Genomic DNA, 26387 nt, shown 5'->3' with positions numbered 1-26387 from the left:
TCACATTTTAGGAGGTAATAATCCACCCGTGTCGGTGAATACCATCAAATGACATGAGAGCCATAAAAAAATAAGCATAACATTTTTTGCAACAAACCAAGCAAACTAGTAACTCAGCCCTGCGCATGAGCATTGAGTAAACGAATAACGAGAACTCGCCTGTTTGGCGTTTATATAAAATTACGTTAAAGTATTTGTTTGGGAAGCAATTAAAAAATACGTAAAGCACAGCAAATGAGAGTCTGTCATTCGAAATGACCAGTGTTTATATGTGAAGGCGCGGCAAGGGGTACATACGGAACGGGTTTGCTAAAGCGACGTCTTTAAAAATACAGTTTGCAATTCTAGTGTGTATTTTCCACAAATCTAGAGTGTTTGATTGTTTTGCGTGTCTGTTATACTTAGCCAATTTATCTCGTAGTGTAAACAAACGTCAAATTTGATACGTTACCGCAATAAACGGGTTATCCTTTAGATGGTGCAATAACCCCACTGTGGGTTCCTTCGAGTCGCTATTGTGGTAAATGAGCGAGGTATTTTCGACTCGCTATTTACACATGATGGCTTGTTGCAGAAACGTGTTGTTCAGATTTCATATTATTCTTTAAGAATGTGTAATTTTTGTCAACAAATCTAACCAAAAGGAGTATATATTTGATCGCAAAACCAAATTAAGATGAACAGTACGTGAAGAGTTCAAATAAAACTATGCTTGGAGTGAATGTGTTTGTGTAAAATGCACAGTTAGAAATTCTGGAATCGTGCCCCAGAGAGCAATTCCAGCCAATATTCGATCAGGTGGTGACTGTCCACTTTTGCATTTGCGTTATCGCTTCACGTCCAGGGGTTTCCTTCCCACTGAATCAAGGGCTTTTCATCCTCCACGCAGAATAGAAGGCGAGTTCCCACGCACACCGTAGAGCTCTAGTTTGCCTCAAGCCTCGCACTACTCATCCGGGCTGAATATTAAAACCCCGGTTCCGGTGTGACATGAAGCATACACATTGACGCCCTCGTCGGACCCAAGACCTGCATACAAGTCATCACCATCTCCATTCCGCGACTGAGGAGAGGCTGCTCTGGATTCTCAGGTGTGTCTTTGCATCGCCTGAAGCATGACTAAATATTGAAATTACGCATCCTCAAACCGACCCTTCTGTGAGTGAGGGTCGCGCGTCCGGCCACTGAGTTGAATGGATGCAACCTTTCATTCACAAGAGAGATGAGCCGATAATGATCTTTTACGAGAAGCGTCTTTCATTGCTTATTAATTTGATGGGACAGACAGCCACTTACACACTTGAGTCATTTGAATGAAAAATGGCGATGTGTGCAGATCACTCTGCATGCATGACGCTCCTGTTAATTAACCTGGGTGAAGGACCAATTATGTGCATCACCATTGGATTTTTGTTTTGTTTCGGGGAAAACAATGTCTTATATTATTGTGACAAGCATGAGTTTTTAAAAGCGCAAATTGTCATTCAAGACAGCAAACCGTGGAGCTCAGTGAGAACTCATTTTGAAGATACGTTAGACTGTATGCCGTGATCTATTTATACACCTTCTAAAATGCATTGTGAACATGACAGGCTTGCTGCCCTCATGCAGTATTTGTTTCCTGGTTGCAGTCAGATCAGAAATAAGACAACAGACCCTGGTAAGCCATGTAGGGCATTGTGTGGTTGCGTTCTTTGGGCGTTGCTGCGGGATTTTTAGGAGCTCGATAGCAAACCTTAATGAATCCCTTCCAGTTGTGGTGTGTACAGGGAACATGTGGACTCCAGCGAGGCCACGGAACAAGTGCTTGTGTCGTCTCGTTGTGTTGTCTTACTCTGCACTCACGGGTTACTACCTTCGTCAACTGCTGCTGGAGGGTAGCAGAGGGAGCTGGTTCCACAGTCTCCAACTCCTCCTACAGACCTGAAGCCCTGGGTATTACATGGGGGAGGGGAGAAAAAAACCCCAGAATATTCCGTGTGAGAAGTATCTGCAGCTGCCTCCTCTCACTTAAACACCTACAGTCTATGATTGAGCAATGATGTGTATGCTTGGACCGCTTTTATTTTTACAGGCTTGCCAGCACGGGTGAAATGGTCCAAAGCAAGCCAAAGGCAAGGAAGAACATCATGTTAACATGTAGAGATGTGTGTGCTTCGGGAAAAGATGAAAAAGATGGAGGAGTGAAGTTGGTGCTCCGCATGCCATCTGCATTATTTAGAATAGAGGGAATCAAGGCGACCCTTACCAGATTCCAGTGGCTGGCCTGTCTTCTTTATGACCATTACAAATCTGAACTCGTTGCATCTTACGGGATCCACTGATATTGTTTCAGGCAGAGGCTCATTCAGCATTGCACATGTATTATACGTGTGTACTGTATGCACTGCTATGATCCTACAGCACACATCCTTGTGGTGGTACGTGCACTCAAACTGTAATAAATAATATTGCCTCTTTTCACCCTGCTGTTACCATGGTCACAGTTGGTAAAAGGTGCATGTGTGCTACTCACAATTTCTCGTATTTATGCAGTTTTGAGCCCAAGACTGTGAGCTGTCTTTTTACTAAGGTTTCCTTTAGTTTCCCAAGCAAGCCTATCCTGCCATTCATGGTCCATCTGCAAAGGGGAGTGTCTTCATCTTGAAACACTTGTCAGTGTAGTGGGTGAGAATCAATGCCTTTCTGAAAATGGTGATTAGATCTCTCGAAAGGCTCTGGCATATTGAAAGAGACTGAAGTAATTAATGAGGCCTTTTGACCAAGATCCCCTAAGAGAGCATGAAAGCAAGGAATGTAGGAAGAGTCCAAAATTGACCTTCATCCTCCCTGGCCATTTGTCTTGTTAATTATTCAGTGGAACATTCAAAGTCCAACAGAAACCATTCCAAGTGACCACATATTTGTTCGGATTTTGAACAGAGATATCATCTTTATCAACATACATCCAATATTTGAACTAATTGTAGAGTGCTTTTTAATGTGATAAGTAGGAATGACAATGTATATGCGTAGGCCCTAGCCAGTTCGCAGCTGGTTCTAGCGCCAAACATTAGCCATTAAAGGATGACATTTTCGGTGGAAGAGTGGTTGCATGAGTGGAGCATGTCCGCCTCACAGTTCAGAGTCCCGAGTTCAAATCCAGCTCGCTCTGGCCTTTCTGTGTGGAGTTAGCACCTTCTCGCCTAGTCTGCATGGGTTCTCATTGGGGCACTCTCAAATGTGGCCAAGCAACGCTCCAAACCTTACCATACCAAAAATTGTATGGACATGAATACATTGGAATGCTTTTATTTTGAAGTTTGTCCAGGAAGCATATCGCATGCTTGACCTTTTCTACTTCTGATATAAACAGCACAATGTTGTACTGAAATTACATTCAGTACTAAAATCACATTCAAACGCCAAATCAGGGCACACAAAAAGACGTTATTATGCTGACATTTTATTGTACAGTACCTGTTGCCTGCGTTTAGCGCAGTGTTGAGCATTAATTAGCTACTAGCTAGGTGAGCTCAAGTGCCCCCAAGAGCTGTTGGATTACTTTTCAGAGACAGTTTGAAAGACCTAAATGACTCTTGTGCACTTTGATGCTGATATCCTGACACATTGCTGTTTCTAGTGATTCATTTCTAAGATACTAGCTGAGTAAAATGTTTCTTCTTTAGGTCTGATGTCACGTCGTTTCTTGCTGTCTAAAATCTCAGTGTACATGAATGTTCTAACAAAAACATTTATTATGAAAAAATAAAATTAAGATTTGTCATTTATTATAAAGTGAAAATGTATTTTGGTGTTTTCTGTAGTTATTTTTTATATTTCACCCCAAACTAAAAAAAATCTTTCATTTTTATCTGAATATCAAAATTTTCAATACAAGCAGCCCCACACGAGACATACATCTGTGTGGTAATATTTTTTTTCCAGTTAAAGAAATGATTGGGAAAATATTGGCTTATCAGACAAAGACAACTTGTAAACACCCTAAAAAAATCAAATCACACCTAAAACAAGCTGCATGCATTTGTTAAACTATTTCAGCTGCAGCTGAACAAATAGCCTGTAACAAAAGTGACTACCTTTTATGTTTATGTTTGCACACTAGATTGTCAATTTTCTTGAAGTCTGCCCAATTAATAGAAAACTTTGAAAACTGTAAAACATTTTTTTTTTCCAAATCTTGGTCAAATCTCATCTTGTCTGGTTTTTGTAGACTCTCATGAGACATATCCTCTCATGACATTTGTGTCTAGTGTTGCCCTAATAGCCATTAGACACTCCACTGTTGTTTCTGCCTCTGAATTATCACTGTGCTTACAGTGAAGCTAGCATTATGAGGGGCCTTCTTGGGGTCTTGTCTTCCTGAGGTATCCACAAACATACCTTCTTTGCCTAACCAGCCTCACAGAACTTGGTACTTACTGATGATTATCAGTATACATGATTACTCTGTGACCCGCCACTGTTTTCAGTCCTCAACCAAATTTTCTTTGCCAAAACATTTGTAAACAAATCCTCTGCAACCTTGAGGTTGCTTGTGAGCTTTATGTGTAACAAACGTACGTCAACACATCTGATGAAAAGGTGTGTTTTTCTTTTTTTTTTTTTAATTCCCGTGTATCGTATCAACAGAAAAACAAAGTCACATGTGGTTAGCAAGAGATATCATGTATCATTTTGACCATAGCCTCGTCATCAAATAAATAGAAATAAATGGCCGGTGCATCAGCAGCCGGTTGTCAAAGTACCGCCTATTCCTACGTAGTGTATACACAGATGAATAACCATCCCGTAAGCAGGCTCCAGCTAGAGTGCAGTTAATTGCATCCTCCATGACTGCTCCATATTTACTGTCACATTTCTAAATTAAGGACTTGGACAGTGTCCTATATGTCTTAAAAGATGAGCATTTGCTGTTGAACTATTTTGGGATAGATTATGTTTTTTTTTTGTTTTAAGTAAGTTGCCTTTTTATTGATTTTGCAGAAAATGCACAAATAGTGTAAATTGTCTTGAGTCTACATTTTAGCGCTGATGCAGATTTGGATTGTTTGGCCTTGATCGAGGTCCTTTCCCTTGAGCCATTTCAATTCAGCAAGTGTTGTGCTGATTTAAGAATGAAAATAAGCCAGCACCAGTGACTCGGCATTGCCTCTCGGACAGGGCGAAGTGCGCAGCAGAATTAACAGCGGGTTAGCTTGTTGGACATTGGATGGTCTTTCCTGTTTGTGCTCCAGCGATGCGGGATTTGGAGCCTTGCCTGCACAGCCAATTTGGTTGAAATCAGTATAACACTTGTCCATTTGAGAGGTGAGGAGTCCTCACAGATGGTTTCACAGATGGTGTCCATCACCACTACTGTCTGAGCCGAACATATTTTGTTGATGCGGCACAGCGAAAAGACAGACATCTTTACCGCTTCCCACGCAGAGGATTGTTCTTACTTAGTTTGCAATACCCAACGTGGATGTTTGATTAAGAGCTGAGAATCAGAAAGCTTACGCAAATGCCTTGAGAGAGGGGGTGTACACAAAGTGAACAGCACTGGGGGTTGAAGTTGTAAATAATTAAGAAATGCTGAGTGATGTTTTCTTCCACCAGTGAGGGGCTGCATGGTGCAGTGCACTCTAGTCCACTGTTTCCTATGGGATGAATCACGTTGCTGGAGCAACAGGGTGCCATTTCTAAAAAAAAAATTCTACAGTGTACTGTATGCGTTCGAATGTCCTCCCATATATTATTTGTTTTCTGTCCATTCAATCAGAGAAAATCAGTAAAATGCTCTTTGCATTGCAACTTATTTTTTATATGCAGTATCTGACCCCCCTACCCCAAAAAAAAAAGTTAATCTACGGTTTATTCAAATATATTCTTTCAACAAATGTGTTAAACATTAAAGACAAGCCAATTCATCTTGCCCGTGTACAGTCTACTGAAATAGATCAAACTTTTTTCTGAGGAAAACTGGGCAACAGCACCAAACAATGATTAGAATTCCCTTTTCCTTGTAAATCTTGACTTGATTTATGGCTTTGATTGTAATAAACTCATTAGATTCAATCTCACACAGCTTTTATCTGCATGACTATGCATGTGATTTTCTTGTTGTTTGGGTGGATGGATATTCTACTGGCGTTACATGTTTGGAAATTTGTAAACCTAGAAAAACGGTGACTGCGTTTGTGATCTTGGAGTTTGCTGTCAGGTCTTATCATTTGTAATGTGTGTTTGTTTTTTGTTCGTGATTAAATTTCTTTTGTTTGTGGTTCATGATTTGTGTAATTCCATCCACCCATCCATTTTCAATAGCTGCTTATCCTCATGAGGGTGGTGGGCATGCTGAAGCCTAACCCCACTGTCTCCGGGCAGAAGGCTGTGGACACCCTGAACTGGTTGCCAGCCAGTCGCGGGACACACAAAGACGAACAACCATTCAACACTCACATTCACACCTAAGGACAATTTAGAGTGCGCGTATGTTTTTGGAATGTGGGAGGAAGCTGGAGTGCCCGGAGGAACCTCACACGGGTACAAGTAGAACATCCAGACTCCACACAGGAAGGCAGGAGCGAGCTGGAATTGAACTCATGACCTCCGAATTGTGAGGTGGGCATGCTAACCACACTGAATTGTGCCACCCAATTTGTGTTTTTGTCTTTTGTAAACCTGTTTTGTTATTTGCTTGTGATTAATTTTCTTTTGGTATTATTTTGCTTGTGATTTTTGATAAGCTGTTGTTTCATCCTTTGTTTTTTTTTCTTTGTTTGCGATTAATTTTCTTTTGTTTGGTTTTTGTTTCTGATATTTTTAAATTTATTTTTTAAATTAGTGTGTTGTGTTGTAATATGTTTAAGCTTTGTTTGAAATGACCTTTTTTTTGTTTATTCCATTATTTGCTCGAATGATTTGGACTTCAGGGCCACAGTAAGATATGAATAGATGGTACATGACAGTATAGCTCAGAAACTGCTAGGTTAAGTGTTGTTGCTACCTCAACTGGGTTGTTTCACCTTTAAAAGAATGCACAATGTAGAATATTTATTCAGTATGAAATAGGAAACAACATTTTGCTTGTGATCGTTTAAGGATCTTTTGAAACTTGAAAAATATGTATATAATTTGCAATGTAGTAAGCTGCATGCAAATTGTGCACCAAAATGACCAAAAGGTTGTTAATTCGCATTAACGTCCTGGAAAATGATTTTACAAAACGTGCTGATGTGATCCGGCCAATACTGTGGGCGGATAGTTGGAAGAGGAGGTGTGAGATATAAAATCTGATTTTTATTTGTTTGTTTGAGCTCGAGGCATAAACAATAAGTCTAGTGTCTGTTGAAAGTCAAATTGAGATCAACACAACTAATGCTGTGAATTTAAACATTGCTGTCTTCTCATTAACTTCTTTTAGAAATGTTCCGCTTCAAGTATCACCAGGGAATTCTTGCCCTAGAATATGAATAGTGCCATTATGGTCAATATATTAGAGAGGGTACTCGTATTACAGAGTGATTGAAGTTTTGATGACTGACATAGTTGCTGTTCTCATTCTGAAACTAGAAAGTATGTTAAGATTAAACTTTATAATATAATGTCATAACTTACTGAGCAATCGTCAATGTCATTGATTGGTTCAGAAAATGATATGTTGTATTAACGATTTGAAGGGCAACATTGCAGCTTTTATTTGCACTAGTGTGACTGTTCATTTTATAGAATTATAGGAATGCTCTCTGTATCAATCAGTTCCTTATCGGGAATAGTTACTTGGTGTGATGAAGTAATTTAATAACACAATCATAATTTAATTACAATAAGTCATTGCATTGTTTCTGTCGCATGTTTTTTTGTTTTACCTGACTGAACTTTCACTTTCTGTTTGGCCAGTTCTTAAATTTCCATCTAGAGGTCATGGATGCTTTTCGTCGTTCATCCCTATCAGTTTTGGGCGGGACAAAATGCTTTGTTTTGCAACATATATTTGGATATAAATGTTTTTGTTGCTACTCTAAGAACCGTACACAAGTATGGGTATATGCAAATAAACTATTTATTTAAATAGACATTTTGCTCCTTGTGATCTTATCGGTGATAGGTTATTGGTTATTTTTAAACTTGCTGGTCCTGATATGATCCTGATCGTTTGGCCTAGTTGACGGTGTGTCTTTAGGAAACATTGAAAATGAACTCGATGGTGCACCTTGGACTGTACAGCAATCAGTTAAGGAAAGTTGACATGTTTTAGTGAAAACTTGAAGAGAACATTAGTTCTTGCGGTCTTTAAGGGAGTTGTAATTTTTTTTAAATACATATGCAACTTTCAGCAAGTTTTATAAAGTATGTAAGTGATGGTTGACTGTTAGTTTGCTGAAAGTGGATTAAATATTTCTAGACTTCAATTGGTTGTCCAACTAAAACTGTCAGCTCAACACTATTTCTGTTCTGGAGAGTCTGATGTCTTCCCATCACGTAGTATGCTGCCGTGAGATCCGCAACGATCCATTTTGGATCAATACGTCATTGTCCTGCATGCCTATTTTCATACCACACGTGAACGTAACATCTTGTAAGGAAGATGCTGGCTGAACTCTGCGCTTTTGCTTTCAGTGGGCCTGCAGTAATGAGTCATACACCTGCTTTTTGAAGTCACATCAATTTGAGCTGAAAACGCTTGCATTCACTTGAAGCAACAAAGACGAGTGTATGACTATGTTTCTAAAAATGGCTGACAGATGCTTTGTGACCTCAGGGAGTACAGATGTAGATATCTATTGACTATCTTTCTTGGCCCATAAATGCCTTGCTAAATCCATCCTTTCTATGTGAAATTCTATACAGGATGCAAGTGCATGTTATGCCTTCATCTTTACTTTTTGCATTTGAGTAGGACATGCTAAGTTACGGATATGTGGTGCTGCTAATATGAAGTAAGCATTTTTGACTGGCAAATGCCTTCAAACACACTTGAAAATATGTTTTGCAAATGGGTTTGAACAAACTTCCGGGCTAAATCCTAAAAGCATAGCATTTATTTATTTATTTTCGTAATTGGCCTTAAGAGGTTAAAAATTGCGTAGTATGTTTTGTCTTTCTTCTCCTTTTCACAGACGTAACTATTATACATGATCCCTTTCCCAAATGTTTGACACAAAATGTGGTCACTTGAAGCCAGACTGGACCGCCGCTATCTACTTGTGTCCATTCTCTGTTGGTTTTTGACTAAATTGTTGAATTGGGTGATTTTCTGGTTCAGTTCTCTAAACTGGTTTAGTGTAAAGTGTGCTCCATCACAGAACAAGACAGTTGCTCCCTGAAGACATGATGGCATTTTCTGTTTCCATGATGTTGCATTGGCATCCCAAAGACATCCACACCCAGAAGTAGAGTCCTACGGCTAGTACAGCAAGTTTGTTGCTATTCCTCCAGTCTCACAGGCAGGACGCTGACAGATTATGGCTCACGAGGTATGAGCTGTGATGCACCATCTAGTGCATTAAAGCGATCAGTCGAGTGAGAGAGATTGTGATCTTATGGCCTTGGAATGATTGCATGGGAAAAACTCTTGACAGGAGAAAGCTATTGATTTTTCTTTTTCACGTTTACACTGTTAATCCCTTTGCTATACAACGGCTGCACTCTCGCCGTCATGCAGCATCACAAATCTTGACTTACAATGCTCCTGAGGCTTTTGGTTGCTGCAGCCTGCGGGGCTTCACTGTAGGGTACATATGTCAAAGTCACGGCCCGCGGGTCGAATCTGGCCCGCAAGAAGGTTTTCTATGCCCCCTGGGATGATATTGATTCATTATTAGAACCGGCACACAAGTCTTTACGCACACCAATACTACATTTCCCACAATACAATAGTGGGGCGCCAGAGAAGAAGGTGGCTTCATTCCATTATTTATCATTGTTCATTGGCTAGCATGACCGCAAAAGTAAATTTTCAGATACCCATAAAAAATTGCAAAATCAAAGGTGGACACTGAGAATCGGGGGCCTCAAAAAAGGTGGGAGTCAGATTACATGGTGACGGAAGTTGCTGGAAAAGCCGTGTGTCTTCGGTGTGGCAGTAATGAAACAGTATAATCTCCCGGCTGTATGAAACAAAACACGCGGACAAAAACTATGGACATGAAACAAAGGCTACAGGAGGCGGAAGAATTAAAACAGCGACATAAATCTCGGCAGGCTCTGTTCACAAAAGCCAAATCATAAAGCAAGGTTGCCGTCAAGGCCAGTTTTATTGTTGCAGAAGAGCTTGCAAAATCAGCACAAACATTTACAAAAGAGGGGTTTTATCAAAAAACTTTCTGCTTATAGTTTGTGACCAGATTGCCCAGACAAAAGACAAGGCTTTTTAAACGTGAGCCTGAGCAGTCAATACAGTCGCTTAGCGTGTCCATCAGTCTAAAAGAGCAGCGCTATGATAAAGAGAAAAGATTTCATCGCATATTCCCACTCTATGGATGAGAGCACTACACTTCTGACATTGCCTAGTTCATTTTCATCTGCGGAGTGGACTACAGACAGCTTTTAGTGTTGCGTCCTAGCATGGCACAACTATAGGACATGATCTGTATGAAGAGGTTTCAAGACGGCAAATCCCTGGTCTACTAAGAGATTCGAAGCACTGGATCGTGTATGATAGGCAAAGGCCAAAGGTGATTCAAAGTAGCTTCTATAGATGGTGTTTGCGTACCCCTGTGAAAAATTTAAGTTAAAGTCCCCTAGATATGAATAAATTACCACTGATTTGTTTTTGAATTACTGTATGCTTCAAAAATATTTCACTTGAGTGATTGATAGAAAATTTCTGATACTACTTATAATATCGCCTCATTCAATGTGCATGTTATGGGGATTTTTACATAGAGGAACTTTATCTTATAGGACTGTTGAAAATTATTCGTCTGATCCAATCATAGTAATATATTTGTTAGGTTTACAGTAGGTTCATTTAGGTTCATTAGACTATGTGCGGTCATTTTTAAAATATATATACAGTTTATTTTTTTTGACAAACATTTGATCAGTCTGGCCCTCGGCTTGTAGTTATTATTTTTTTTTTTTAATTTGGCCCCCTTGTCCATTTGACTTTGATACCCCTGCTGTAGGAAATGTAATATTGCATCCCAGAAATGTATCACACTTGTACTAAAGGGTTTTAAGGTGATATCCAAACAACTGACTGTTGTAAGTAACATTTTTGATGTACGTAATTTATGCACAGGCACTTACAGCAATACCCTCCTGAGAGTGCCTCGATCTCTGAAACTAGGCAGGGTTGGGCCTGGTGCGTGTATGAATGGGAGATCGCCTTGGAATAACAGGTAGAAGAAGCTTTCAGGTGGAGCCCACCTCAGGTTTCGGGCCTCAGGCCCATTGGGCCAACCACCCAATTACCTTCAAACTCAAAATGATGAAGGAAATAGAGACTGAAGCAACAGTAACTATCTCTGCCCTATGCCGAGGCGAACAAGAACGAATTCATTAATGCATACTGACAAAACTGGTTGTCATTTTACTGTGCCCTTTAAAAAGGAGTGACAACTCCTCAGCGACACTTAATGTATTTTATATTTTATCTTTGGGAATTACTGAACTCATGGCATTTAGGGCTAAATTTCAGCTTGCCATTTCCGTATGGGTACAGTGCATTCAAAAAATACCCTTTGCTGTTTTCTCCATTTTTTACTTTCTGATTAGGGCTCTGCTGTTTTTGTACTTTTTTTATTATAATTATTGATTGGCACCAGCAAGCTATCAAACCTTTGAGGATAAGCGGCTAAAGAAAATGGTTGGATGGATTATTATGACCCTATTCAGCGATCACTGTGGCATCCCTATTGTTTTCATAGAAATTATTGTTATATTTTTACCTGATTTTTGCAGACTCAAACATGCATGGGAAAAAACAGCCAATTTTGCACACTTATCGGCTGATTTTTAACAAATAATTTTATATTTTAAATTTCTCTAAACAATGAAAAAAAATGCCTCTGTGGTGCCACCTACAGTGGAAAAATAAAAAATAATCCTGGTATATGACTTAAGCCTACGGAATTGGGAGCACGTGTAGCACTCGGAGACATACAAAAATATTGCAACGGTATGCTAAGATGTACAGAAAATGAGCTATGATTTTTTTTTTTTGGAATGTCCAACTCGAAATTCCATATGACAGCAGTGGGGCATCAAATATGTTTATTAAATTTCCTTCGCCACAAAAGAATAAGTACCCCACACAAAGCACATGTAGACTGGTTGGGCGAACTCCCATGCACCCTCGAGGATCCTGCCGAGGGTGTAGAGCTGGTCCACTGTTCCACGGCAGAGTGAAAAACCACACTGCTCCTTCTAAATATGAGGTTCGACTTCTCCTCTCCAGCACCCCTGAATAGACCTTACCAGGGAGTCTGATGAGTGTGATCTGTCTGTAGTTAGAACACACCCTCCGGTCCTCCTTCTTAAAAAGGGGGACCACCCCCTCAGTCTGCCAATCCAGAGGTGCTTTTCCCGATGTCCACGCAATGTTGCAGAGGCGTGTCAGTCAAGACAACTCGCCAATGATCCCCATCTCCATGCCTGGCTCCAGAGGGGGGCCCCGGTGACCCACGTCTGGGCAAGGGAAAACTGAATCCATTGATGATTTTCTTCATAAGGGGTCGTTGAGCCGTGCTTAGTCTGGAACCTCACCTAGGACCTGTTGTCCCTGGTAGGGCCACCCATGACAAACAGGACTGATTAAATTGAGGTAGAAAAGTAGAGTTGACTAGACTGCAGAGGCCTGTGGATTCCTTTGACTCATGCAGATGAATACGTATGTAAGCGATTATAAACTGAAAGACTGATTTATGTCCATTGTGGTAGTCAGGAAAGTGCTGTCCTCAAATATTCGATTTTAACCAATCCCTTTCATCCGTCTGATGTAATTAAATGAATCTGGTGTGTTGCCAATTAGAGCTCCGCACTGTTCTGGCCCATTTAGACCAAATGTCCTCTCTGATGACTGAGCAACCTGTAGTTGCAGTTAAGTTAGTGCAGCATAAGCACAAGATAAAAACAATGAAATAGCTAAATGCGGGTCCTACAGGATTTAAATCAGAACTACTCATTCTTTTAATGACTCTTGACTACATTTATTAACCCCCCCCCCCCCCCCCCCCACACACACACACACACTATTAATTTCCACAAGACACACAGATTGGAGTTCTAACTTGTCATGTTACAATTTCAATCTTTTTGGACTGTCATGTGTCATTCATCTGTCTTGTAGAATGTGTTAGTGCCGCCGTGACTGACACGTGATGAGCAGCAGCTCGGATCGGTGGGCGCCCAACGACAAGCGGAGAACCATGCACGCTAGGTGAGCGTGATTATCAGCACACGGTGTTGTCATTTGCTATACAATCACCAAAGACTAATCCTTTGTTTCCACCTGCATCCCTCTATTGTGTGATCTGTGACACAGCGATAAAGAACAGTAAGTAGAAAACAGCTCCACTATCTTTCTCGTCTCCACTTTCACTGTATTTTTCTGCTTTCTAATTGTAATGAAGAACACATAATGGCTAGTTTGTAGACCAATACGAGGTGTGTATCTTTACTTTAGATTTGTAGCAATTGCATAGTCAAGGGATGTCCATTCATCTTTTGTTGGGCCCAGCAAATCAATCGACCAGCCAATCATGGCCCTTCAAATATCTGCCAAAAATATTTGTCGAAATGGCTGATATTTACAGATTGTTTTAGGTTTTTAGTGCCTTGATTTACTCAGTTTCAGCAGTTTTATACTTTACTATACCAAGTAACACTGATGTCATTATTTATTCCACATAAATCTATGCATAATCTATGAATCTCCTTTGATGTGTATCTCAAAACATGTTGATAAGGTCATTATGTGGACCCGCATTCAAAACAAAGCAATTCTTAATTTTTACAAGCAATGATTAGGTGAGCTATGCAAGAAAATTGTGCAAGGAATTGCACTACTACTTTAAACATAAAGTCACGGTTTGTAGAGGAAAACTTGAAAATATGATGCAATACAAATGTAGTAAATCGAGCATAAATGTTAAATATCGCACACACTCAACTAGCGGTAACTATTCATATGTGACATGGATTAATGTCCTAATAATGTATTAAACCATGCAAAGCATTTTGGCACCCAAAAGAAAACTTATTATTTTAGTAATAGAATTACAATTGATTTGACCCCTGGTATTCAGTAGGTACCTGGCCAGCCTGCAAAAAGTGAAAATCCACCTCCAATGGACAGCCAGTGAAAACAAATGTTCCCTCACAATGCATTTCAATGTCTCTTGTTTTATTCTTTATAATTTAATTATTTGAACGGTTGTCACTGGCCTCAAAAACACCATATCGGTCGAGCCCCAATCTTTATAACAGCTTATCTTCACTAGGGTCGCGTGTGCTCAGTTAATTGTTAGAAACAATGTGCGTGTTTCATCATCTACTGTTTGCCTGACAGAGACGGTTGGACCATGCAGCCAGGCCCCGATCCCGGGACTGCTCCGGAGTTGACAGATGAAGAAAAAGAAATTATAAATGGTGTGATTGCACGAGCTGAGAAAATGGAGGCCATGGAGCAAGAGAGGATTGGGTGAGACACTGAAACTAGCCAGTGCATTGAAATCTGTTTAATCCACTGTGATAATTGAACTTGAAGTCATTTGAAGTGAGATGTCTTAAGTCAGGTGTTCTTCTGCAGGCGCTTAATAAACCGCCTGGACGACATGAAGAAGACTGTGTGTGGGGATGGACTGTCGCGATGTGTGCTGTGTGGGGAGCAACTGGGCACACCTGGGGTCAGCTCAGTGGTGTGCGAGGACTGCAAAAAGGTAATAGCTGAAACAACTATAAATTGCAGTTTCCTCGGGAATTGGTGTGATGTGAATATTGAGAGGTATTGCTTCTCCTACCAAGCTATATAATATGACATCATTTAATGCAACATCATAGATATACCCTGTGCCTGCCCTCTTGGGGTGGTAGCCGCACAAACTCATTGGCTATTCAATATGTGCTCAAAGTCGCTGGCACATCATCACTGCAGCCATGATACTGCATAATGTTTGGCTCTCATTGTGCATGATTGAAGTTAACATACTGTACCACCAGCACTTAATTAACTGTGTACTTGTAATGATGCTAAAAATATCAAGCAGTTGTATATTTCTGTTTCCTCATTACATAGAACATGTGTACTAAATGTGGTACCCAGTGCAGCAGCAGGCCCCGTGCTGTGTGGCTGTGCAAAATCTGCAGAGAACAGCGAGAGGTGAGTGCCTCATGGTGGGAAATAAAGAACTTCAAATTAGGAAACCCCATAATGGTTTTTGTCTCAGGTGTGGAAGAGGTCAGGAGCCTGGTTCTTTAAAGGGTTTCCCAAACAATTCCTTCCTGCACCCATGCCATTATCTAAACCGAAAGACCAACGTGCCCAAGAAGCAGTCTCCCGACCCAGGGAGGAGCCAACTCAGCATCAACAACCGAGTGCGTACAATAGCGCCTTCCTTATAGGCCATTTAGGTCATTATTCATCTTTCAGCTTGAGGTCTGTGTAGGTCCTGCAACACATATTTAAGGTGACTTGAAATATTTTTTCTCTCTCAGATCAGAGCCAGCCTCCTGTAACTGAAAACCAGGTCTCAGGCAAGTTATCACATACAGATTGTGTTTTTTTCCTCAATATTTTTTTGGGACAATTTTGATGCTAGCCATTTAAAAAAAATAAAGGTGAAGACTTGCCAGACAATTTCAAGCAGTTTCACTGGCCGTTTTTCTTTTTTTTTTTCTGCCTGTTTATTGATCAAACTAGCGTTGCTCAAACATTGTCTCTACCCATTCCCATTAAAAAGAAAAAGAAAATGGCGATCATCGGTAAGATTCTTGTTGATATCCCCATAACTAGATTGTGTTTTAAGACTAAAGAAATTGAATGTTCTTCGCTACGATTTAAACTTCAAAGCGTCTCTTTATCAAATCAAACAAATGGGAAGGCATATTGTTGTTAAAGGAGTAATATAGTAGTGGTAATATTGATTCCTGCACACTTGTAGCCTGCAATACTTTAGTTTGCATCGCATGAAAGAACAAATACTTGACGCTTGATCTTTATCATGTTAATTCTCCAAAATAAGAATGCTAGTCAAGAACTGTTGCAAATTTCATGTTTTTATTTTGTTTTCTAGTTCTAAAAACAAAGGCAATACCCAAAAGCCAGCTGGAAATTAAGTTTAAAATAATTTATATAATAAAGGCAGCTCTGGCCAGGTGGCTAAGATTGTCAATTACCGCTTAAAAACCATCCATGGATACAGGTCTGCAGCATACTCCAGCACAAAGGGGCTGGCTCTAGTGAGTGCTACAAACTGTGTGTGCTCACTGTAATGAGACAAACACTAGGGTCACATTTATTTAATCCTAACTTTCCTCATAAATGCTTACAATTACGGGTCACTTTATTAGGTACAATTCTCTATCTCAGGTGGGCTCTGGCCCTCGAAATTACCTTTGATAGTGATGATAAATTCAAAAGTGTTGGAACAGTTGCTCAGATATGTGAGTCCAGGTTGACTTGATAGCATCTCACCTGTGAATCTCAATTTCCAACATATCCCAGTGATACGCTATTGAATAGAGATCTCGTTACTCTCAATGCTTATTATATACGGCAAAGACCCACAGAGATTTCTTGAAAACGATACGCTGTCACGCTGGCGGAAGCCATTAATGGTATACCCGTTATAGGGGATAGGCCTTGACAGCAAAATGTTTCTGGCTTGATTTTGCCAACCTTTTTTGAAACAAAGCTATTTCTGTACTCATTCATTTGAAAGATAACTAGTTCGATACACACTTCTGAAATCAAACATTTGTTTAAATTACTGTACCTTTGTTTTACTATTCATTCATGCATGTGATAAAATTATGCTTTCTCGCAATAATTATCAGTAATTTATCAAGGTAAGAAACAAATAAGGTGGCACATAGGGAAATCGTGGTGCCCATGGGTGATCATTGTTTTAACCTTACTTAACCCCCGACAAAAAAATCTCTACACACCAGTGTTGTATCCAACTTGTTTTAGTAAATGCTTTGAGAACAAATGTTTAGGTGTACGCAAGGAAAACAAGGTTTAGAACCACTACTATATACCACTGGGGGTTTATACTGTAGTTCATGTTTCTTGCCGAGTTAAAAAAAAAAAAAAAAAAAAGTCTTTTTAGGTGATTTATACAAGGCATGAAGAACTCAAGCATTACTTTTTGTTATGACCTTATGCTGACCCTGTAATGCAATAGAATTTGCAAAAATAGCTCAGCCAGCCACTATTCTTTCACTTTTCTGTCATACAATCGTGGTGAATTTGTTCCAAATTTCGGCAGTTGGCTTATTTACCATTTTCTTCTACGTATACATACTCAACATACTTTTCTTCAGTATCTCGGGTTATTTGGATTGTTCGTTTTAACATGAGACGGCATCTTTTTCTTACCTCCACTAACCTGAATGCATTTTCATCCTGGGGGATGCTCAGTGCTTATATATGGGATGCTTTTGTCACGACCTCCTAATAATAGAAAGGCTTTAAACTATACAGTGCTTCCATGTATGTACTATAGTTGACTGCTGCAGCTTGTTGTACTGAATGTAGGTCAATGCCTCAGAACAAAAAGATGCAACATCAAAAGTATCCAGTGAGACTGGGGAGTTATTACATATTCTGCTGCAGTGAGAGCTTGAAGTGCGAAGATACATGTCTCCCTGATGAATAGTGTGTGTTTACTGTATTATGCTTATTTTTAGGATCAGAGCTCAAGAGCCGTGCTGGTTATCCACCCGTGGCCCCGAAGCCATCAGTTGCGCGCATGGCCACAGGCAGTGCTGGTCCTGAAGAGGCAGAACAGGGAAGCCCGGTGGTGATGAAGAGAATGGTGCCCGTTCAAAGTTCCAGACCGCAGCCTATTGTGACGCCATCCATGGCTCCACAGGGTGAGAGGCAGCCTGCTCCATCTCTTATGTATACCCTAATAAATGGTCCTCAATTTTATCTATATTCTGTATGTGTGTTTGTAGGTCAGGTGGGGCGTGAAGGAGGCGCTTACTCTTCTGGTGCAGTCCCAACAGAGCAGAGAGCGCCCCCTGCTGTACGAGAGGACAGAAGGCAGCCGGTCGCTTACAGCGCTCCTCCTGCCCGACATCAACCTCCCGCCACGGGAGAGGAAGAAGAGGCCAACGACTATGATTCCGATGAAGCCAGTGAGTAAATGACTCATTTTATTCATTTGGGAAACACTGGCTGACATGTTGTGTTTCTCAGATCAGCTGTCACGAAATTTCAGATTAAGTATTCCAACTTGCTCAGTGTTTTAAAGACAAGTGTTAAGCATATGGTCAAGGGAATTTGCATTTCAGACTTTGTTTATTTTTCGTAACCCTGCAAAAGAGCCAACGTAAAAGAATGTCTGGCAGCAGCAGTGTGGACTGTGACAATCTATATTCAACGTTTTAAAATGAGACTGTGAAATACACACATCATACATATATACAGTATGTGTAACAAAACATTTTGTATCACCGGCGTGCCGTCGTTTAAGATCAGATCCCATTAACATTCACTTTTAAATATTGTTGTGATGATTTCATTCCAGGGCAGGATTGAGCTTTTAACTTGCATGCAAAAGCAGAAAAGAAAACAGGCCAGAAACACATTTAGCATTTAAAAAACATATAGAGCATAGGATATGTCGGTATGTGCTGTAATTACAAGCCCGGCAGCAAAAGCATACAACAAACAATGAAGTGTGCTGGCTTCTTTTGGTCTTTTTCAGCCACTCTGGGTTCTCTAGAGTTTAGTCTGATGTACGACCAGGAAAGCAACAGCCTGCATTGTAGCATCCTCAAGGCAAAGGTATGGCTGTCTTCATTCAAAAACCGCACCAAGGGACAGTTGTATTTAAATTCATGGCAGTTGTGTTTATGGTGACTTAAGCAAACATTCTTTCAATGTAATAAAATTAAAATACAAATCAATACTTATTTATATTAATATATTAATATATATATATATATATATATATATATATATATATATATATATATATATATATATATATATATATATATATATATATATTATATTATATATTATATTAAATATTACTTTATGTAATAAAGAAGCTCTGAAAAAAAGATCCAGGCGTCTTAGGTGTTCAAGAACATAAGTCATTTTGAATCCTGTAATATTTTTTGTACTTAATGTAATTGTACTCAACATATCTCCTCATTGCGCCCGTTTAACATTCTTTGTGTTTTACATGTCTTTTTCATCCCCAGGGCTTGAAACCTATGGACTCAAACGGACTGGCAGATCCTTATGTCAAGCTTCATCTGCTGCCTGGAGCAAGCAAGGTTGAATTAAAAAGACGAAACAAAAAATACTAAAAAAATGCTCAGACTAACTAGCCAAAAGGGCAAAGAGATTGAGGGAAAATGATTGCTGCCGACCTTCTGTAAGCTCAAGCCTGACACCTTGTGGTTAAAGACAAAATAAAATCGTCCAAAAAAGGTGTGGTGTTCAGAAAACACCACCAGAATAAATTAAGTCATGACTATATCTGCTACAGTTGCCATGTCGGTTTTATATCGAAAAATGATCAAAAACATGACAGCAATGTGTTCTGATTCCGTCTTCATTAAGTCAACAAAGCTGCGCACAAAGACCTTGAGGAACACCCGCAACCCTGCATGGAATGAGACACTCACCTATCACGGCCTGACGGATGACGACATGCAGCGCAAGACCCTGAGGTGGATACAGCTAGGAGACATACTTAGATTAACTGGACTCCGATTATTCAGCCAGTCTGTTCTCATTGGTGTCCTGCCACTGGCTTTGTACAGGCTGTCGGTCTGCGATGAGGACAAGTTTGGGCACAACGAGTTCATCGGAGAGACCCGAGTGGCACTGAAAAAACTGAAGATGAACCAAAAGAGAAATTTCAACGTGTGTCTGGAGAGAGTTGTCCCGGTGAGTGAGGAGGATTTTCAACTTCACTTTAACTTTAACTGGACCACTGATGTGACGTCTTCCTCGCAGACAAAAAGAACGGCGACAGCCGGTGGAGCTCGAGGCATCGCTCTCTACGAAGATGAGGTGTCCCTAAATTCACCATATTGCTTCAACGTTATTTTACAGTGTCAATATATGTACCCTTTTACTCTTGCTCTGTTTTCTAGTCCGCAAAAGATGGCGGAGAGGTAGAAGAACGTGGCCGCATTCTTATCTCCCTCATGTACAACACCCAGATGAACCGCCTCCTCGTGGGTGTGGTGCGCTGTGTTCATTTGGCTGCCATGGATGCCAATGGATATTCTGATCCCTATGTCAAAATGTAATTATAAGACTAAGCATTTTAAAAATGGTGATGTTTAAAGGGGAGGTCAAGTAAAAAAAAAATAGAAATATGTTCCCACTAGTCCTAACATAACATTTTGAGAAATATTTTGTGTGTGGAATATGAATTCAGCAGCTAAATCCACATATTTTTGTCCAACTGATTTTGCACAACAAGCTGCATCAGTCAACTACAGCCCATACATGGAAGCACTGTGTGACAAACACGGCCCATGAATAAGCACTGAGCATCCCTTCGGGATGAAAATGCATCAAGGTTAGTGGAGGTACTACAAGAGGAGGGTGTCAAACGTGATCAAGGAAAGAGTAACCCAGATAACCACTTATGAAAAGTGAGGCACCAAAGATGAGCATAGAAGCACATGAAGAAGAAGCTACTGCGGAAATATCCACTGACTGTAAGTTGGCAACAAGAAACTGAGGCTACATTTTGAACAAATTCACCACAATTGGATGACAGAATTACGGAAAAAATATTTGCAGGCTGAACATCACAGTTGCTCAGCGGTTAGGTCATGACCAATCTCGGATCAGCTTGCAAATGTCACATGACCAAACTCAGAAAACAGGTGAGCCAAGATTGGTCGTTACCTGGCTGCTTTGCAACTGTGATGTTGTTTTCAGTCAAATGGCAAAATATCAGATTGATAAAAGGGACTATGTTGCTGTTTAATTCATATTTCTCAAACAATAGTAATCAGAATGTAGTTGATAGACAAATGGCTGCCCATAGAACAAAGATTTTTTTTTTTACTTCCTTTTAACGTGAGACCAATTTTATTAATTGGTGATTGGCTATTGAAAAAGACTTCAGTGTTTGAATGCTGTAAGCGCGACAATTTGCATGAAAAGTTGAAAATTATTATTCCATAGCTTTTATGGATAAATTTCTTTAGGGAGATTTTTTTAAAAATTGGGGTTATACCATCATCTTCGTGAGCTGTCACCTTATTGTGGTGAAGGGGTTTGCGTATCTTGATGATCCTAGAAGCTAAGTTGGGGTTGGGTGTTGTGTGGTGCGGCTTTGGTGGTTTTATCCACTAGCTCTAGGGATGTGGAATCACCTCTGGCAGGGATGCAGAAATGTTCCACATACTAGTCTGACTCACCAAACACAGCTTTGGTTCTGGTACCAGTCCTCTGGAGTCTTCCACTCTAGGGTTGCCAACATTGAGAGGCGCAGAGCAGGTGTGGACATACAAACTGCTCTCTGGCTCTGCGTGCATTTATTGGGGTTCACCTGTGTGAATGAGAGGGCAGCCTCCCTCTACCTTTGGGCAGGGTAATGAGTCCTGACTGTTGTTTGTGCCTATGCATCAAAATGCAATTGAGAGTACCCGTCCTTTTAGAAGTACTTGGAAGGTGTGCTGGAATGCGCTCCTCCTGTGGACTTCCTCGTTCTGCTGGTGGACTTCAATGCTCACTCGTGCACCGACAGTGAGCTGTGGAGTGGCGTGATTGGGAAGAACAGCCCCCCCAAATCTGAACCCAAACGGTGTTCTGTTACTTGTCTTCTGTGCCTGTCATGGACTGTCCGTAACAAACACCATGGTCAAACATAGGGTTGTCCATAAGTGCATTCGGCACCAGGACACCCTAGGCCGCAGATCAATGATCGACTTTGTATTGCATCATTGGATTTGTGGCTGCATGTTTTGTACACTCTGGTGAAGCGGGGTGGAGCTGTCACGTGATCAGCACCTGGTGGTATGTTGGTTCCGATTGTAGAGGATGATGCCGATCCAACCTGGCACATTTTTTTATGGATACATTCATTTAGGGAGCATTTTTTTCAAATTGGGGTTATACCATCATCTTCGTGAGCTGTCACCTTATTGTGGTGAAGGGGTTTGCGTATCTTGATGATCCTAGAAGCTAAGTTGGGGTTGGGTGTTGTGTGGTGCGACCTTGGTGTTCTGATCCGCTAGCTCTAGGGACGTGGAATCACCTCTCTGGCAGGGAGGGAACCTGAGTTGGTGTGTGATGCAGAAATGTTCCACATACTGGAACTCTTGGATGTGAGGACTCTTGGAGACCTCCCTCGTGAGGTGTTCTGGAAGGAGGCCCCAGGGATGACCCGCGACATGCTGGAGAGACAATGTTTCTCAGCTGGTCTGGGAACACTTGGGGATCCCCCATAGGAGCTGGACCAAGTAGTTGGCTAGAGGAAAGTCTGGGATTCCCTGCTAAAGCTGCTGCCCCCGTGACTTGAAGCGGTAGAGGATGGATGAATGGACAAATGAATGGTTGGTTGAATGGGTGGTTGGTTGATGGATGGACGGATGATGGGGGCATACCATGTTTTTTTTATTTTTTTCTAGCATGGCCATTTTTTCTTTGTAAATATGCAACTTAGTGCAGCTGTAGTTTTGAAAACGTTTTACATTGTTCTTAAAAGTGCTTGAATTTGACAATGAAACAGGTCTTGAAACCTGCTTCTATCATTAACAGAGTTCTGAAACCTGACATGGGGAAGAAGGGCAAGTGCAAAACTCAGATCAAGAAAAGAACTTTAAATCCAGAGTTTAATGAGGTTTGTAAGATAATTGTTGGTACATTGTAATTCTGTTTGCCCAATTAAAAATGACCAGATGACTACTGCTCACTATATGGATGTGAAAATGACTGTTTTTAGAAATGAGTGGGTGTTTCTTTTTCTTCATTTCAGGAATTCAGCTTTGATATTAAACACAGTGAACTGGCTAAAAAGACTTTAGACGTCTCTGTGTGGGATTACGATATTGGAAAGTCCAATGACTACATTGGTAAATGTTTGATCAAAATATTAATAACAGTATCATATAGAAACTAGAGAATTGAGTTGTCAGGTTACTGCTATGCTCACACTTTGAATGCATCCCTCCAGGTGGCTGTCAGCTGGGGATCACCGCCAAAGGAGAGAGGCTAAAACACTGGTATGAGTGTTTGAAGAACAAAGACAAGAGGATCGAGCGCTGGCACACCTTATTGAATGAGAATCACACCGCTAGTGATTAACTACCTGTTAGAAACACAGCATGAGTTAGAACATACCCCCGCCTTGTGCACCTTTTATATATTGCCTAGTTTCATAATGTATTATTTCTCACTGCCACTGCTTTCACACTTCTTTTTATCTTTTTCTTTTCTCTGCGTAACAAACGCACTAAATAGAGAAATGTAACGCGGCACACTTAGCAATCAATTCATTGATCAATAAGGAGTGGGACTAATTCCCTTATATCTCCCTTAATCAGATTTTTCATCTTAAAAAAGGTTTCAAACAATTCTATACTTGTGACTTTGTGGGAACAGTTGGGGTAAGGGCATTTCCCGGTCTATTATGGCTGTGCCACAGCGCACAATGCAAGGTTACATGGTTGGATAGGTTTTGTGTGGAATAACGGAACCCCAACCTTAATGCCTTCAAACACATTAGTGATCTTTGACCTCAAAAATGGTATTTTGGAGGAATGAACTGAAAAAAAAATGGTCGCACTCCAAATATTTAACTGTTTTCACTAATTCATTTAGGTTCAGTGATCATGCAGCCCAATACTTTTTCTATATAGTGTGCCATGGTTATTTTGAAGGCAATTTACTTGATTAAAAACCAATTTCAAAGTAAAAATAAAAAGGAATATCTAAGTTCACACCCAAAAAATGCATTTGCTGGAGTCTAGCGCATGCTTTCAAAACAATCCTTAAGTCAACCAAAAGCATGGTAAATCAAGTCACGTGGTCTGAAAGTGGGGCTAACCTGTGACCTATTGTACAACATGGATGGAATAATGGATTCTGAAAAATCATTTTGTTTGTGTGCACTGAGCCAGCGATTTCATTTATGTAACTGAGACATGTAGACAAACAGTTGCACAATTGTACAGTGATATGTTGAGCCTGAGACGTTGTTTGCTTCAGAGGCGTTGAAAAAGAAAAGCAATATGTTGTAGCAACGGAGGTCACAATCATTACAGAGGATTCGAAAAGCAGAGAGCTTTCACCCAAACATTCACCAGTTTAGTTTACAAGTTTTGATATCTGGTGTGATAATGTCACACCTGACTATAACACTTGAATTATATGAGCATGCCAAACCACTGACCTGTAATACAACAACAAAACTTATGTATATAACCATAAAGAAATGTTTACATATTGATACATTGCTCAGGTTAGAATAGAAATATGACATAGATGACTCATGAGTACAGTATTTGGATCCACCAATTGATGTTAATTTGTGATTTGATTAGAGCACACTGAGATAAATATTAGGTGTATGTATGTGTGGTTATTTAATCTGTGAAATTTTAGTTTGTGGTACTGAACACTCAGACAGGTTTTCTAAGTCAGGTTTTACACTGAATGCACATGGTGGCCGTTCATTTCTAAGCAAATTAGTCAGGAAGAAAAGGTGGAACTGTTTTTGTCTTAAGTGTGTGCAGCCTTACCTGCATGCACTGTGCTTGTGACTCTCATGTGCCTGCGCCAGTAGTGGCCCACTCTTACCCCAAAACACCATTTGCACAATGCAGGGTTATTCTGCCACTCCCTCCGAAATCCCAATTCATGGCTTTGGCGTGTATTCTATAATCACAGCAAACCAAGCAAAGCACACCTTACAATGTGGAATGACCTCAACTTATACAGCTCTTTGCAAGTTATTTCAAGTACAAAACAAGAAATTCTATGCATGATGCTTGTTGTGGTACAAGATATATACAGTATACAAATCTATATATAAAGATATGTATACAATATCTGTACTGTATGTGTGTGTGCATATATATATATATATATATATATATATATATATATATATATATATATATATATATATATATATATATATATATATATATATATGCATACATGCATTGTGAGAATAATTTATTAATTCTATCAATGTTTACATCTCTATCCTTATACTTCATATACAAGCGGCCATGTTCTGCATGACTATGGCATAATTTGAATAAACAGCTGAAGTGATTTCATAAGCATATACTCACATGGCTCTTTACAGGTAGCAGTAGCAGATTTAAGAGAGTCATGTCTTTCATCACTGTCTTGTTGTTTCTGCACAACATCTCTGCCCCCGTGGCAGTGTGTAAAGCACGTGCTGGTAGCATCTTGTATATGATTCTATTTTGTGCTGCTTTGGCCATTGTGGTCATTACCAGGATCAACACAAATGTTTGACTGATTGTTTGCTTTAAAACAGGTATCTATCAGAACATTCTCTCAGTTTGGATCCCTGTTGTATATAGATTAGTGCATGCACTGGAAACATGTATGTTTGCACACAATGTTGCATGTAAAGACTTTGCAGAGTTAACAGGTCAATAAAATCAAAGTCAATTAATGTGTGGTGTCGAAACCAACATGGGTGTGATCCTCCTGTCACATCTGGCTAAGTCTTGATGTCCAAGAGGATTTAAGTGATCATCATCAGGTGTTTAAAACAATGAAAACATTTAAGAGGAAAGAATGAAAGTACTTATTACTAACATTTTAAGTCATTTGAGCTGTTTTGAATCCATCTTACATGTTCATATTTGTATGCTATATGATAAAAACACAGCAATGCATAAACTTAAAAAAAAAACCTCATGTTAAAATGGAAACATTTGGTTGAGCGCTTCTCCAGAGGCTGCCATGTTTGTTATAGCTACGGACAATAATATGCAGCACCTCCTGCTGTCGTAACAAAAAATGGTCTAAATCTTACACAGTGTCTATATATATATATATATATATATATATATATATATATATATATATATATATATATATATATATATATATATATATATTGGGCATAGTATTGTTTCATTTTCAGCATTTACAATGACCCTTGCAGCCAGGGATTTCCTTGCTTGTCTGTGCTCCAATTTTGCAGCTTGGCAAGGTCAGTTTGAGTGCTTCCAGCAAGCTGCGAAATATTTTTCTC

The 26387-nt window shown here is 39.9% G+C and overlaps 1 protein-coding gene across 1 annotated transcript; it reads left to right on the top strand.

The window, feature by feature from the left end:
* The first annotated feature begins 874 nt into the window (after positions 1 to 874).
* Positions 875 to 25948, top strand: LOC148429938 (rabphilin-3A-like). Its single transcript, XM_088424922.1, has 19 exons — positions 875 to 1091; positions 13280 to 13369; positions 13475 to 13486; positions 14501 to 14632; positions 14741 to 14870; positions 15227 to 15310; positions 15378 to 15525; positions 15646 to 15684; positions 17842 to 18027; positions 18112 to 18294; positions 18867 to 18946; positions 19372 to 19446; positions 19736 to 19845; positions 19939 to 20065; positions 20135 to 20191; positions 20275 to 20429; positions 22904 to 22985; positions 23121 to 23217; positions 23319 to 25948. Exons 2-19 carry the CDS (start codon positions 13311 to 13313, stop codon positions 23447 to 23449), a joined length of 1887 nt encoding a protein of 628 aa, XP_088281048.1. The 5' UTR covers positions 875 to 1091; positions 13280 to 13310; the 3' UTR covers positions 23450 to 25948.
* The last annotated feature ends 439 nt before the right edge of the window (positions 25949 to 26387 follow it).

The sequence above is a fragment of the Hippichthys cyanospilos genome, chromosome 1, assembly GCF_059441005.1.
Source record: "Hippichthys cyanospilos isolate Australia breed blue-spotted pipefish chromosome 1, RoL_Hcya_1.0, whole genome shotgun sequence".
Classification (NCBI taxonomy): Eukaryota; Metazoa; Chordata; class Actinopteri; order Syngnathiformes; family Syngnathidae; genus Hippichthys; species Hippichthys cyanospilos.
The sequence above is the reverse complement of the archived record's forward strand: the minus strand, read 5'-3'. Positions and strand labels throughout refer to the sequence as shown.